This window comes from Oncorhynchus nerka, linkage group LG25 (assembly GCF_034236695.1).
Source record: "Oncorhynchus nerka isolate Pitt River linkage group LG25, Oner_Uvic_2.0, whole genome shotgun sequence".
Classification (NCBI taxonomy): Eukaryota; Metazoa; Chordata; class Actinopteri; order Salmoniformes; family Salmonidae; genus Oncorhynchus; species Oncorhynchus nerka.
The window spans coordinates 26,410,618-26,427,736 of NC_088420.1; the positions used below are offsets into that span (position 1 = coordinate 26,410,618).

At 38.0% G+C, this 17,119-nt stretch overlaps 1 protein-coding gene across 2 annotated transcripts in view; it reads right to left on the reverse strand.

The window, feature by feature from the left end:
• Nucleotides 1-17,119, reverse strand: part of LOC115109280 (NT-3 growth factor receptor-like) — a 327,886-nt gene that overhangs the window by 125,623 nt on the left and 185,144 nt on the right. For both annotated transcript variants that reach the window (XM_029634027.2, XM_029634025.2), the window contains exons 8-9: nt 6,754-7,053; nt 2,720-2,734 (exon numbers count right to left, since the gene is read on the reverse strand). In XM_029634027.2, the coding sequence (XP_029489887.1) occupies nt 2,720-2,734; nt 6,754-7,053 (315 nt within the window). The remainder of the gene's footprint in view (nt 1-2,719; nt 2,735-6,753; nt 7,054-17,119) is intronic.

The following is a 17,119-nucleotide window of genomic DNA, read 5'->3' on the forward strand; positions in this document are numbered from 1 at the left end:
GGGAGCAGAAAAGAATAGAACAGAACTGTGCTGAGTGTATCTGACAAACCCATCTGTCCTGTTCTGCCTGCCCTCTTCCTCTCCCTGCCTTCCTACCACCAAGTACACTCATCCAACATCATTTCCAGCCCTGACAGTAACAATCTGTCACTCTCTCACGACCGCATTCAGGATTTATTATGCATGGAATATCCCAATGAAGCTCCGGCATGATGTCAATTTGAGGGCCTGGGGATGAAGATCAGTGGTTGTGCGTGCCTCTACATTTAACTCCTAAATTAGAACAGATTAAAGACTAAATGAAAATGCCCTCCTAGAGCCTGTTGGTCCTTCAACAAGAGAGGCGTCTAGCTGTAACCTTGAGTCCTACTCAGCAAATGTAGGTAGGAACAACTGTTTGGAATTAGGGTAGTAAATATCAGAAGATTTAAATTAAATCAAATGTAAGCTCCCATTACCATTTTGTCACTATGTTTATCAAATAGATGTCATGGTACTATTTATGTCATTGTACATCAGGTAACAGCCAAAATATAGGATTCACTTGAGTAAATGAGGGATACAAAGATTATTGAAAGCAGGTGCTTCCACACAGGTGTGGTCCTGAGTTAATTAAGCAATTAACATCCCATCATGTTTATGGTCATGTATAGAAATGCCCAGTCGCCCATTATTTTGGCTACCGTGGCTAGAAGAAGAGATCTCAGTGACTTTGAAAGAGGGGTCTTAAAGGAGGGTTAAAGTGTACAGTTGTGGCCAACATTTTTGAGAATGACACAAATATTAATTTGCAAGTCTGCTGCCTCAGTTTGTATGATGGCAATTGGCATATGTTATGAAGGGTGATCAGATTAATTGCAAAGTCCCTATTTGCCATGCAAATAAACTGAATCCACAAAAAAAAAATTCCACTGCATTTCAGCCCTGCCACAAAAGGACCAGCTGACATGTCAGTGATTCTCTTGTTAACACAGGTGTGAGTGTTGACGAGGACAAGGCTGGAGACCACTCTGTCATGCTGATTGAGTTTGAATAACAGACTGGAAGCTTCAAAAGGAGGATGGTGCTTGGAATCATTGTTCTTCCTCTGTCAACCTTTGTTACCTGCAAGGAAACACGTGCCGTCATCATTGCTTTGAGCAAAAAGGGCTTCACAGGCAAGGATATTGCTCCCAGTAAGATTGCACCTAAATCAACCATTTATCGGATCATCAAGAACTTCAAGGAAAGCTGTTCAATTGTTGTGAAGAAGGCTTCAGGGCGCCCAAGAAAGTCCAGCAAGTGCCAGGACCGTCTCCTAAAGTTGATTCAGCTGCGGGATCGGGGCACCACCAGTACAGAGCTTGCTCAGGAATGGCAGCAGGCAGGTGTGAGTGCATCTGCACACACAGTGAGGCGAAGACTTTTGGAGGATGGCCTGGTGTCAAGAAGGGTAGCAAAGAAGCCACTTCTCTCCAGGAAAAACATCAGTGACACACTGATATTCTGCAAAAGGTACAGGGATTGGACTGCTGAGGACTGGGGTAAAGTCATTTTCTCTGATGAATCCCCTTTCCGGTTGTTTGGGGCATCCGGAAAAAAGCTTGTCCGAAGAAGACAAGGTGAGCGCTACCATCAGTCCTGTGCCATGCCAACAGTAAAGCATCCTGAGACCATTCATGTGTGGGGTTGCTTCTCAGTCAAGGGAGTGGGCTCACTCACAATTTTGCCTAAGAACACAGCCATGAATAAAGAATGGTACCAACACATCCTCTGAGAGCAACTACTCCCAACCATCCAGGAACAGTTTGGTGATGAGCAATGCCTTTTCCAGCATGATGGACCACCTTTCCATAAGGCAAAGGTATAACTAAGTGGCTCGTGGAACAAAACATCAATACTTTGGGTCCATAGCCAGGAAACTCCCGAGACCTTTAATCTAATTGAGAACTTGTGGTCAATCCTCAAGAGGCGGATGGACAAACAAAAACCCACAAATTCTGACAAACTCCAAGCATTGATTATGCAAGAATGGGATGCCATCAGTCAGGATGTGGCTCAGAAGTTAATTGACAGCATGCCAGGGTGGATTGCAGAGGTCTTGAAAAAGAACACTGCAAATATTGACTCTTGGCCTGAACTTCATGTAATTGTCAATAAAAGCCTTTGACACTTATGAAATGCTTGTAATTACATCAGTATTCCATACTAACATCTGACAAAAAAATATTTAATATCTAAGGACACTGAAGCAGCAAACCTTGTGAAAATTAATATTTGTGTCATTCTCAAAACTTTTGGCCATGAATGTATATATGTGTGCATCTCAGTCACCAGATCTCAACCCAATTAAACACTTATGGAAGATTCTGGAACGTTGCCTGAGACATCGTTTTCCACCACAATCAACAAAGCACCAAAATGATGGACAATCTCATGGAAGAATGGTATTGCATCCCTCCAATAGAGTTCCAGACAGTTGTAGAATCTATGCCAAGGTGTTCTGGCAGCTCGTGATGGCCCAATGCCATATTAAGATACTTTATCTTGGTGTATCCTTTATTTTGGCAGTTACCTACATTTATTGTTGATGGTCTTAAAATAGAAATCATTTACCATAACCCCCTAGAATCGTTTAAATCACGTTTTATTCAGCTAGAGACTTCCGGGTTCTTGCATATCATGGTACTATTTGTCTTATAGTACTACTTCTTGTTGACTGTTTTATAAAATCACTTACCATAATCACCATAATCTGTAGGAAAAGAAGACAGAAAAGGATTTGTCAGTGATGTATTCAACCAATGTGTATATGTACAGGGCATGTTTAAAGAAGAACATTTTTTACTTTACGACTGGTCAGCAAATACACTACATATAGACAAAAGTATGTGGACACCCCTTCAAATTTGTGGATTCGGCTATTTCAGCCACTGCCATTGCTGACAGGTGTATAAAAATCGAGCACACAGCCATGCAATCTCCATAGACAAACATTGGCAGTAGAATGGCCTTACTGAAGAGCTCAGTGACTTTGAACGTGGCACCGTCATGGGATGCCACCTATCCAACAAGTCATTTAGTCAAATTTCCTCCCTGTTAGAGCTGCCATGGTTAACTGTAAATGCTGTTATTGTAAAGTAGAAACGTCTAGGAGCAACAACGACTCATCTGCAGAGTGGTAGGCCACACAAGCTCACAGAACGGGACCGCTGATGGCTTGAAGCACGTAGTGCGTAAAAATCGCCTGTCCTCAGTTGCAATACTCACTATTGAGATCCAAACTGCCTCTGGAACAAAGTGAGCACAAGAACTGTTCGTCAGGAGCTTCATGAAATGGCAGAGCAGCCGCACATAAGCCTAAGATCACCATGTGCAATGCCAAGCATTGGCTGGAGGGGTGTAAAGCTCGCCACAATTGTACTCTGGAGCAGTGGAAATGTGTTCCCTGGAGTGATGAATCATGCTTCACCATCTGGCGGCCTGACTGATGCATCTGGGTTTGGCGGATGCCAGGAGAATGCTACTTGCCCGAATGCATAGCGCCAACTGTAAAGTTTGGTGGAGAAAGAATAATGGTCTGGGGCTGATTTTCATGGTTTGGGCTAGACGCCTTAGTTCCAGGTAAAGGACATCTTAAAGCTACAGCAAATAATGACATTCTAAAGATTCTGTGCTTCCAACTATGTAGCAACAGTTTGGGGATGGCCCTTCCTGTTACAGCATGACAATGCCCCTGTGCACAAAGTGAGGTCCATACAGAAATGGTTTGTTGAGATCGGTGTGGAAAAACTTGACTGGCCAGCACAGAGCCCCTTTAGAATGAATTGGAATGCCGACTGTGAGCCAGGCCTAATCACCCAACAATAGTGCCTGACCTCACTAATGCTCTTGTGGCTGAATGGAAGTAAGTCCCCGCTGCACTGTTCCAACATCTAGTGGAAAGCCTTCCTAGAAGAGTGGAGGCTGTTACAGCAGCAAAGGGGGGACCAACTCCATATTAATGCCCATGATTTTGGAATGAGATGTTTGAGCAGGTGTCCACATACTTTTGGTCATGTAGTGTATATCTAAATGTGTTTACTAGGTTTCTACACTTGAGCTGACCAACTTGGGCTGTCATGGAGTTACAGTCAAGCCTTTCAACATCTCCCGTCTCGTTACTGTGCTCTCCACTCCCTATGAACCTCGGCATCCATGTGTTGAATCCCATTATCGTGAGATCCCTTAAAATCGGGTCCCAATCCCGAAATCACTTTAGCCTTTACCAAGAAATCTGCTTCTTCCCGTTAACATCCAATCATCTTTCACAGCATTGCAAATCTGCATTCGAATTCTGGCATAAGATCTGTATTTTTTTCTTGATAACACATTTTCCTCAGCCCTTGATTGGGGTCGGGTGTGTTGGATGCTGGGGCGGGGGTGTGCCACTTTGGGTCACCTCCAGGATTCAGGGGCATTGTTATAAGCCAAATCATCAAATCAAATTTATTTATAAAGCCCTTCTTACATCAGCTGATGTCACAAAGTGCTGTACAGAATCCCAACCTAAACCCCCAAACAGCAAGACATGCAGGTGTAGAAGCACGGTGGCTAGGAAAAACTCCCTAGAAAGGCCAGAACCTAGGAAGAAACCTAGAGAGGAACCAAGCTATGAGGGGTGGCCAGTCCTCTTCTGGCTGTGCCGGGTGGAGATTATAACAGAACATGGCCAAGATGTTCAAATGTTGGAGCTGCTAATAGAGATCAGTTTTAATGTCAGCAGTGCTGTTGTAATTACCATTGTATTACTATTATTGTTATTATTTATTGCTATTGTTTTTTTGTACTCTCTTGGTATGATGGCAGGGTGGGTCGGGAGGTGGGCAGGGGGGAGAAGGACTGGAGATGTAGTACTGTTCTAAATGTATCTACGTTATCAAATTTGAAAATCTTACAAATAAAGCATTTAAAATCAAAAAGAACACAAAGTAACATCACCAAAAATATCGTATCTTCACCTCCACACTACCGGTCAAAAGTTTTAGAACAACATTCAAGGGTTTTTCTTTATTTTTACTATTTTCTACATTGTAGAATAATAGTGAAGACATCAAAACTGTGAAATAACTATAGAAGCATGTAGTCACCAAAAAAGTGGTAAACAAATCAAAACATATTTTATATTTGAGATTCTTCAAAAAGCCACCCTTTGCCTTGTTGACAGCTTTGCACACTCAATGGCATTCTCTCAACCAGCATCACCTGAAACGCTTTTCCAACAGTCTTCAAGGAGTTCTCACATATGCTGAGCACTTGTTGGCGGCTTTTCCTTCACTCTGCGGTCCAACTCATCCCAAACCATATCAATTGGGTTGAGGTTGGGAGACTGTGGAGGCCAAGTCATCTGATGCAGCACTCCATCACTCTCCTTCTTGGTAAAATAGCACTTTCACATCCTGGAGCTGTGTTGGGTCATTGTTATAAATTATACTCCCACTAAGCCCAAACCAGATGGGATGGAGTATCGCTGCGGAATGCTGTGGTAGCCATGCTGGTTAAGTGTGCCTTGAATTCTAAATATATCACTGACAGTGTCATCAGCAAAGCACCCCCACACCATCACACCTCCTCCTCCATGCTTTACGGTGGGAAATACACATGCAGAGATCATCCGTTCCCCCAAACTGCATCTCACAATGACACGGTGGTTGGATCCAAAAATCTCCAATTTGGACTCCAGACCAAAGGACAAATATCCACCGGTCTAATATCCATTGCTCGTGTTTCTTGGCTCAAGCAAGTCTCTTCTTCTTATTGGTGTCCTTTAGTAATGGTTTCTCTGCAGCAATTCGACCATGAAGGCCCGTTTACCACAGTATCCCATGAACAGTGGATGTTGAGATGTGTCTGTAACTTGAATTCTGTGAAGCATTTATTTGGGCTGCAATTTCTGAGGCTGGTAACTCTAATAAACATATCCTCGACAGGAGAGGTAACTCTGGGTCTTCTATTCCTGTGGCAGTCATCATAAGAGCCAGTTTTATTATAGCGGTTGATGGTTTTTGCGACTTCTTGAAATTTTCCGGATTGACTGACAGTAATGATTGTCTGTCATTTCTCTTTGCTTATTTGAGCTGTAATTGCCATAATATGGACTTGGTCTTTTACCAAATAGGGCTATCTTCTGTATACCCCCTACCTTGTCACAACACAACTAATTGTCTCAAAAACATTGAGGAAAGAAATTCCACAAATTAATTTAAGAAGTCACACCTGTTAATTAAAAATGCATTCAGGTGACTACCTCGTGAAGCTGGTTGAGAGAATGCCAAGATCAAGGCAAAGGGTGGCCATTTGAAGAATCTCAAATATAAATATATTTTGATTCCTTTATCACTTTTTTGGTTACTACATGTTTCATATGTGTTTTTTCATAGTTTTTGATGTCTTCACTATTATTCTACAATGTAGAAAATAGTCTAAATAAAGAAAAACCCTTGAATGAGTAGGTGTTCTAAAACTTTTGACAAGCAGTGTACATAAATCCCATTTATGAATAGAGGTCTAACAGAGAGAGCGACTGTCCTATATTCATTAATGACCCTGTTAATAAGTCAGTAAAACTTGGTTCTCAGTGACTCTCAACAGTTTTCAGCTCTGCTTCATCGATTCCACTGATCCATACAATATCATGTTGGACTAATGAAAAGTCACAGATACGAAGCTACTATACAGTGTATATCTGTACTATTATATACAGCATAGCTACTTTAGCTAGTATAATCTACCTACCGTCTGGAAACGGGGCGTTGAGGAAGTGTCCATACACTGTCTTGGTGGTGACTCCTAGGAAGTTGCTAGCCTCCAGAGTGTAGTTGCCGTTGTTGTGGTGCGTGGGGTCCTTGAAGTTGAGGCATCCCTCTAGGTAGTCCTGGTAGGTATCCATCTCAGTGCGGATGTAGTCACTGGGGGAGATCTCGTTGTCCCGGTGGAACCAGCGCAGGGTGGGCAGGGGGTTGCCACGCACCGTGAACTCTATGCAGGTTTCATGGCGACGCTCGGGCTCGTCCAGCTTCAGGATGGTGGGTGGGACTGTTGGGAGGACAGACAGGAAGAGAGGAGCATCAGGAATGACAGAGATGCGTTCTTTAATGTGTCAGCGTCCGGACATGTGCCACACATTAAAATACAATGTTTTAGTTACACCATGTAGCCTTGTTCAGGAGCCTGCACTTGTTTTACTATGTCTGACGCAGGACAGTCACACAATATTCTATAGTTACACCCTGTACCCATGTATTTTCAAGTCTGTCTGTAGAGACTGAGTGGTTTGAAGGCCAATCATATGAATGGTGTTTTGTTGACATTTGAATCTGCTGCTAGGATGTGGCTACTGACCACAGGAACATTGGTTTGTCTCCAGGCTTTTGGTTGAGTGGACACATCCCCTCTGAACGATGGCGGCCAGACGCAGTAATAATATCACACCTCATAAAAGTACCCACCACTTAACTCCACATCTATGGTCAATCTGTTAGAAGCTGACCATCTACAAATCCAGGGCTGTGAATGTGGCATGCAGAGCTCATGTAAAGCATCAATCATATTCTGATTCACTGTTAATTCAGCCAAAATACACTAGGGATGTCATAATACAAGTATCGCGATGCTCAGAGGTATTGTGGCAAGGAAACAACACATGAAGCGGACTACATTACCTGCGGAAAGATGTTGGAAACAAGCAGCCCTATGCTGTCAACCAGAATCATGTTTATTTTCCAAGCTAGAGCACACAATATTTTACATGCAGTAGGTTCTTTTGAAAGACAGAAGAGTTTAGTCTGCTTTGTGTTTTCTTTATTGCCATGGACAATCAGATATCGTAGTATCGTGACAACCCTAAAATACACACTATATACACCGAGTACATACCAATTTCCTCATTGTTAGTAATTCAAGGTCAAACACAGGGGGTCTTTGTGAAAATATTCAGAAAAACACCCTGAAAATGAGTGTTTGAGATAGAGGGGCTGTAGAGAGAGAGAGAGAGAGAGAGAGAGAGAGAGAGAGAGAGAGAGACATTAGTTTCCACCTGAGTTTGCAGATCTCATCATAATCTCTGGGAATCAATATGCATTGGATATGGAGGGAATAGTGTTGTACCCTGTTGGCCAACACCACTCAGTATGAATGTAAATGCAGGAACAACAAATGCTCATCATATTACCCTGTTCTGGTATCCAGCTGAAGGAAACAATGTGGTCTAATAAGGGAACTTGACGATCAGTTAGTCTAACTAATCACCACAGCTGTTGACATTCTCTGTTTTAAGGCGTTTCCAACAGACAAGCCAAGCGGCTGTTGAGATGATTGGTAATTACCAGGAAGGTTAGGAAACCAAAGAGCATGTGGCTTCATAAAGAACAACACAAACAAAAACAAATGGCTTTGCTGTGTTGCACCAGTGCACTGCCACTGAATAACTAGGGTCAGAGCCCCTCTCTCCTCGCTCGGCTGGAAAGCAATCATGCACATTATGTGATGAAACATTCTATGAATCTCTGCAATCTTTCACGTGGAGGACCACTGCCTTGTCATGGATGAAATATATCCACATCCAAGGAAACCAACTCCAAGTAGAGAGACTTTCAGTAGTTTGAATGCCAACCATACAAATGGTGTTTTGTTGACATTTGAATCTGCTGCTAGGATGTGGCTACTGACCACAGGAACATTGGTTTGTCTCCAGGCTTTTGGTTGAGTGGACACATCCCCTCTGAACGATGGCGGCCAGACGCAGTAATAATATCACACCTCATAAAAGTACCCACCACTTAACTCCACATCTATGGTCAATCTGTTAGAAGCTGACCATCTACAAATCCAGGGCTGTGAATGTGGCATACAGAGCTCATGTAAAGCATCAATCATATTCTGATTCACTGTTAATTCAGCTAAAATACACTAGGCTTGTCACAATACCAGTATTGCGATTCTCAGAGGTATTGTGGCAAGGAAACAACACATGAAGCGGACTATATTTCCTGAGGAAAACAGTCCTAATGTTGGAAACAAGCAGCCTTATGTTGTCAACCAGAATCATGTTTATTTTCTAAGCTATAGCACACAATATTTTACATGCAGTAGGTTTCTTTAAAGACCAAAGAGTTCTGTCTGCTTTCTGTTTTCTTTGTTGTTATGGACAATCATATATTGTAGTATTGTGACAACCCTAAAATACACCCTGAAAATGAGTGCTTGAGATAGGGGGGTGTAGAAAGAGAGCATGAGAGAGAGAGAGTGAGAGAGACTGAGATGAAGAGAGGGGGGGGGAGAGCGAGAGAGAGCAAGAGTACATAGCCAATAATATAACATTTGAAATATCTACAGTTGAAGTCGGAAGTTTACATACGCTTAGGTTGGAGTCATTAAAACTTGTTTTTAAACCACTCCACACATTTCTTGTTAACAAACTATAGTTTTGGCAAGTCGCGTTAGACATCTACTTTGTGCAAGACACAAGTCTTTTTCCCAACAATTGATTACAGACCGATTATTTCACTTATAATTTACTGTATCACAATTCCAGTGGGTCAGAAGTTTACATAGACTAAGTTGATTGTGCCTTTAAACAGCTTGGAAAATTCCAGAAAATTATGTAATGGGTTTAAAAGCTTCTGATAGGCTAATTGACATCATTTGAGTCAATTGGCAGTGTACCTGTGGATGTATTTCAAGGCATACCTTCAAAGTCAGTGCGTCTTTGCTTGACATCAAATCAAATCAAATCAAATTTATTTATATAGCCCTTCGTACATCAGCTGATATCTCAAAGTGCTGTACAGAAACCCAGCCTAAAACCCCAAACAGCAAACAATGCAGGTGTCATGGGAAAAGAAAAATAAATCATCCAAGACCTCTTAAAAAAAAATGTAGACATCCACAAGTCTAGTTCATCCCTGGGAGCAATTTCCAAATGCCTGAAGGTACCACGTTCAGCAGTACAAACAATAGTACACAAGTATAAACACCATGGGACCACGCAGCCGTCATACCGCTCAGGAAGGAGACACGTTCTGTCTCCTAGAGATGAACGTATTTTGGTGCGAAAAGTGCAAATCAATCCCAGAACAACAGCAAAGGACGTTGTGAAGATGCTGGAGGAAACAGGTACAGAAGTATTTATATCCACAGTAAAACAAGTCCAATATTGATATAATCTGAAAGGCCGCTCAGCAAGGAAGCCCCTGTTCCAAAACCGCCATAAAAAAGCCAGACTACGGTTTGCAACTGCACATGGAGACAAAGATTTTACTTTTTGGAGAAATGTCCCCTAGTCTGATGACACAAAAATAGAACTGTTTGGCCATAATGCCCATCGTTATGTTTGGAGGAAAAAGGGGGAGACTTGCAAGCCAAAGAACACCATCCCAACCATGAAGCACGGGGGTGGTAGCATCATGTTGTGGGGGTGTTTTGCTGCAGGAGGGATTGGTGCACTTCACAAAATCTCAAGACATCATTCAGGAAGTTAAAGCTTGGTCGCAAATGGGTCTTCCAAATGGACAATGACTCGAAGCATATTCTTCCAAAGTTGTGGAAAATTGCTTAAGGACAACAAGGTCAAGGTATTGGAGTTGCCATTACAAAGCGCTGACCTCAAGCCTATAGAAAATGTGTGTGCAAAACTGAAAAAGCGTGTGCGAGCAAGTAGGCCTACAAACCTGACTCAGTTACATCAACTCTGTCAGGAGGAATGGGCCAAAATTCATCCAACTTATTGTGGGAAGCTTGTGGAAGGCTACCCGAAACGTTTGACCCAATTTAAAACAATTTAAAGGCAATGCTACCAACTACTAATTGAGTGTATGTAAACTTCTGACTCACTGGGAATGTGATGAAAGAAATAAAAGCTGAAATAAATCATTCTCTCTACTATTTTTCTGACATTTCTTCAAATAAAGTGGTGATCCTAAATTATCTAAAACAAGGGTCATTTTTACTAGGATTAAATATCAGGAATTGTGTAAAACTGAGGTTAAATGTATTTGGCTAAGGTTATATAAACTTCCGACTTCAACTGTATACTCTTTGAACATTTTGGGAAGTGTAACATTCACTAATATTTCCCTTGTTTATTTACCTTTTGTTTGTTGTATATTTCATTTGCTTTGCCATTGTAAACATGTTTCCCATGCCAATAAAGCCCATTGAATTGAATTGAGAGAGAGTGTAAGAGAGCGTAAGAGAGAGTAAGCGAGCATAAGAGAGAGAGAGACTTGTTTCCACCTGAGTTTGCAGATCTCATCATAATCTCTGGGAATCAATATGTATTGAGTATGGAGAGAATAATGTTACACCTCTGTTGGCCAACTGCCTTGTCATGGATAAAATATTCACATCCAAGAGAACCACCTCCCAGCTTGCAGGCATCAATATTCAATACACTGGCCTCTGGGCATTGATAGAATGGAACTGCTAGATTGGATAACAGCAGGCCTAGTTATAGAACGGAGAGGATAGAATGGACATATAAGAATGGAGAAGATAGAATGGATAGGAGTACTGATAGAATGGAACTGCTAGATTGGATAAAAGCAGGCCTAGTTATAGAGTGGAGAGGATAGAATGGACATGCGTATTGATAGAATGGAGAGGATAGAATGGATAGGAGTACTGATAGAATGGAACTGCTAGATTGGATAAAAGCAGGCCTAGTTATAGAATGGAGAGGATAGAATGGACATGCGTATTGATAGAATGGAGAGGGTAAAATGGATAGGAGTACTGATAGAATGGAACTGCTAGATTGGATAAAAGTAGGCCTAGTTATAGAATGGAGAGGATAGAATGGATAGGAGCACTGATAGAATGGAACTGCTAGATTGGATAAAAGTAGGCTTGGTTATAGAATGGAGAGGATAGAATGGACATGCATATTTTTATTTGACCTTTATTTAACTAAGCAAGTCAGTTAAGAACAAATTCTTATTTTCAATGACGGCCTAGGAACAGTGGGTTAACTGCCTGTTCAGGGGCAGAACGACAGATTTGTACCTTGTCAGCTCAGGGGTTTGAACTTGCAACTTTCCGGTTACTAGTCCAATACTCTAACCAGTAGGCTACCCTGCCGCCCCGTATTGATAGAATGGAGAGGATAAAATGGATAGGAGTACTGATAGAATGGATAGGAGTAGTAATATAATGGCAAACATATAATGGATAGGAGTACTGATAGAATGTATTGGAGTACTGATAGAATTAATAGAAGCAGTAATAGAATGGTGAAAATAGAATGGATAGGATTACTGACAGAATGGAGAGGATAGAATGGATAACATTACATGAGTAGGATTACTGACAGAATGGAGAGGATAGAATGGATAACATTGAATGGATAGGATTACTGACAGAATGGAGAGGATAGAATGGATAACATTGAATGGAGTAGTAATAGAATGGTGAAAATAGAATGAATAGGATTACTGATATAATGGATAGGAGTAGTAATAGAATGGTGAAAATAGAATGAATAGGATTACTGATATAATGGATAGGAGTAGTAATAGAATGGTGAAAATAGAATGAATAGGATTACTGATATAATGGATAGGAGTAGTAATAGAATGGTGAAAATAGAATGAATAGGATTACTGATATAATGGATAGGAGTAGTAATAGAATGGTGAAAATAGAATGAATAGGATTACTGATATAATGGATAGGAGTAGTAATAGAATGGTGAAAATAGAATGAATAGTATTACTGATATAATGGATAGGAGTAGTAATAGAATGGTGAAAATAGAATGAATAGGATTACTGATATAATGGATAGGAGTAGTAATAGAATGGAGAAAATAGAATGAATAGGATTACTGATATAATGGATAGGAGTAGTAATATAATGGTGAAAATAGAATGAATATGATTACTGATATAATGGATAGGAGTAGTAATAGAATGGTGAAAATGGAATGAATAGTATTACTGATATAATGGATGGTAGTAATAGAATGAAAATAGAATGAATAGGATTACTGATATAATGGATAGGAGTAGTAATAGAATGGAGAAAATAGAATGAATAGGATTACTGATATAATGGATAGGAGTGGTAATAGAATGGTGAAAATAAAATGAATAGGATTACTGATATAATGGATAGGAGTAGTAATAGAATGGTGAAAATAGAATGGATAGGATTACTGATATAATGGATAGGAGTAGTAATAGAATGGTGAAAATAGAATGAATAGGATTACTGATATAATGGATAGGAGTAGTAATAGAATGGTGAAAATAGAATGAATAGGATTACTGATATAATGGATAGGAGTAGTAATAGAATGGTGAAAATATAATGAATAGGATTACTGATATAATGGATAGGAGTAGTAATAGAATGGTGAAAATAGAATGAATAGGATTACTGATATAATGGATAGGAGTAGTAATAGAATGGTGAAAATAGAATGAATAGGATTACTGATATAATGGATAGGAGTAGTAATAGAATTGTGAAAATAGAATGAATAGGATTACTGATATAATGGATAGGAGTAGTAATAGAATGGTGAAAATAGAATGAATAGGATTACTGATATAATGGATAGGAGTAGTAATATAATTGTGAAAATGGAATGGATAGGATTACTGATATAATGGATAGGAGTAGTAATAGAATGGTGAAAATAGAATGAATAGGATTACTGATATAATGGATAGGAGTAGTAATATAATGGTGAAAATAGAATGAATAGGATTACTGATATAATGGATAGGAGTAGCAATAGAATGGTGAAAATAGAATGAATAGGATTACTGATATAATGGATAGGAGTAGTAATAGAATGGTGAAAATAGAATGAATAGGATTACTGATATAATGGATAGGAGTAGTAATAGAATGGTGAAAATAGAATGAATAGGATTACTGATATAATGGATAGGAGTAGTAATAGAATGGTGAAAATAGAATGAATAGGATTACTGATATAATGGATAGGAGTAGTAATAGAATGGTGAAAATAGAATGAATAGGATTACTGATATAATGGATAGGAGTAGTAATAGAATGGTGAAAATAGAATGAATAGGATTACTGATATAATGGATAGGAGTAGTAATAGAATGGTGAAAATAGAATGAATAGGATTACTGATATAATGGATAGGAGTAGTAATAGAATGGTGAAAATAGAATGAATAGGATTACTGATATAATGGATAGGAGTAGTAATAGAATGGTGAAAATAGAATGAATAGGATTACTGATATAATGGATAGGAGTAGTAATAGAATGGTGAAAATAGAATGAATAGGATTACTGATATAATGGATAGGAGTAGTAATAGAATGGTGAAAATAGAATGAATAGGATTACTGATATAATGGATAGGAGTAGTAATAGAATGGTGAAAATAGAATGAATAGGATTACTGATATAATGGATAGGAGTAGAAGTAATAGAATGGTGAAAATAGAATGAATAGGATTACTGATATAATGGATAGAGTAGTAATAGAATGGTGAAAATAGAATGAATAGGATTACTGATATAATGGATAGGATAGTAATATAATGGCAAACATATAATGGATTACTGATAGAATGTATTAGTACTGATAGAATTAATAGAAGCAGTAATAGAATGGTGAAAATAGAATGGATAGGATTACTGACAGAATGGAGAGGATAGAATGGATAACATTACATGAGTAGGATTACTGACAGAATGGAGAGGATAGAATGGATAACATTGAATGGATAGGATTACTGAATATAGAATGGATAACATTGAATGGAGTAGTAATAGAATGGTGAAAATAGAATGAATAGGATTACTGATATAATGGATAGGAGTAGTAATAGAATGGTGAAAATAGAAAATAGATTACTGATATAATGGATAGTAGTAATAGAACTGAAAATAGAATGAATAGGATTACTGATATAATGGATAGGAGTAGTAATAGAATGGTGAAAATAGAATGAATAGGATTACTGATATAATGGATAGGAGTAGTAATAGAATGGTGAAAATATAATGAATAGGATTACTGATATAATGGATAGGAGTAGTAATAGAATGGTGAAAATAGAATGAATAGTATTACTGATATAATGGATAGGAGTAGTAATAGAATGGTGAAAATAGAATGAATAGGATTACTGATATAATGGATAGGAGTAGTAATAGAATGGAGAAAATAGAATGAATAGGATTACTGATATAATGGATAGGAGTAGTAATATAATGGTGAAAATAGAATGAATATGATTACTGATATAATGGATAGGATTAGTAATAGAATGGTGAAAATAGAATGAATAGGATTACTGATATAATGGATAGGAGTAGTAATAGAATGGAGAAAATAGAATGAATAGGATTACTGATATAATGGATAGGATAGTAATAGAACTGAAAATAGAATGAATAGGATTACTGATATAATGGATAGGAGTAGTAATAGAATGGTGAAAATGGAATGAATAGTATTACTGATATAATGGATAGGAGTAGTAATAGAATGGTGAAAATAGAATGAATAGGATTACTGATATAATGGATAGGAGTAGTAATAGAATGGAGAAAATAGAATGAATAGGATTACTGATATAATGGATAGGAGTAGTAATAGAATGGTGAAAATAGAATGAATAGGATTACTGATATAATGGATGATATAATAGAATGGTGAAAATAGAATGGATAGGATTACTGATATAATGGAATAGTAATATAATGGTGAAAATAGAATGAATAGGATTACTGATATAATGGATAGGAGTAGTAATAGAATGGTGAAAATAGAATGAATAGGATTACTGATATAATGGATAGGAGTAGTAATAGAATGGTGAAAATAGAATGAATAGGATTACTGATATAATGGATAGGAGTAGTAATAGAATGGTGAAAATAGAATGAATAGGATTACTGATATAATGGATAGGAGTAGTAATAGAATGGTGAAAATAGAATGAATAGGATTACTGATATAATGGATAGGAGTAGTAATAGAATGGTGAAAATAGAATGAATAGGATTACTGATATAATGGATAGGAGTAGTAATATAATTGTGAAAATGGAATGGATAGGATTACTGATATAATGGATAGGAGTAGTAATAGAATGGTGAAAATAGAATGAATAGGATTACTGATATAATGGATAGGAGTAGTAATAGAATGGTGAAAATAGAATGAATAGGATTACTGATATAATGGATAGGAGTAGTAATATAATGGTGAAAATAGAATGAATAGGATTACTGATATAATGGATAGGAGTAGCAATAGAATGGTGAAAATAGAATGAATAGGATTACTGATATAATGGATAGGAGTAGTAATAGAATGGTGAAAATAGAATGAATAGGATTACTGATATAATGGATAGGAGTAGTAATAGAATGGTGAAAATAGAATGAATAGGATTACTGATATAATGGATAGGAGTAGTAATAGAATGGTGAAAATAGAATGAATAGGATTACTGATATAATGGATAGGAGTAGTAATAGAATGGTGAAAATAGAATGAATAGGATTACTGATATAATGGATAGGAGTAGTAATAGAATGGTGAAAATAGAATGAATAGGATTACTGATATAATGGATAGGAGTAGTAATAGAATGGTGAAAATAGAATGAATAGGATTACTGATATAATGGATAGGAGTAGTAATAGAATGGTGAAAATAGAATGAATAGGATTACTGATATAATGGATAGGAGTAGTAATAGAATGGTGAAAATAGAATGAATAGGATTACTGATATAATGGATAGGAGTAGTAATAGAATGGTGAAAATAGAATGAATAGGATTACTGATATAATGGATAGGAGTAGTAATAGAATGGTGAAAATAGAATGAATAGGATTACTGATATAATGGATAGGAGTAGTAATAGAATGGTGAAAATAGAATGAATAGGATTACTGATATAATGGATAGGAGTAGTAATAGAATGGTGAAAATAGAATGAATAGGATTACTGATATAATGGATAGGATAGTAATAGAATGGTGAAAATAGAATGAATAGGATTACTGATATAATGGATAGGAGTAGTAATAGAATGGTGAAAATAGAATGAATAGGATTACTGATATAATGGATAGGAGTAGTAATATAATGGCAAACA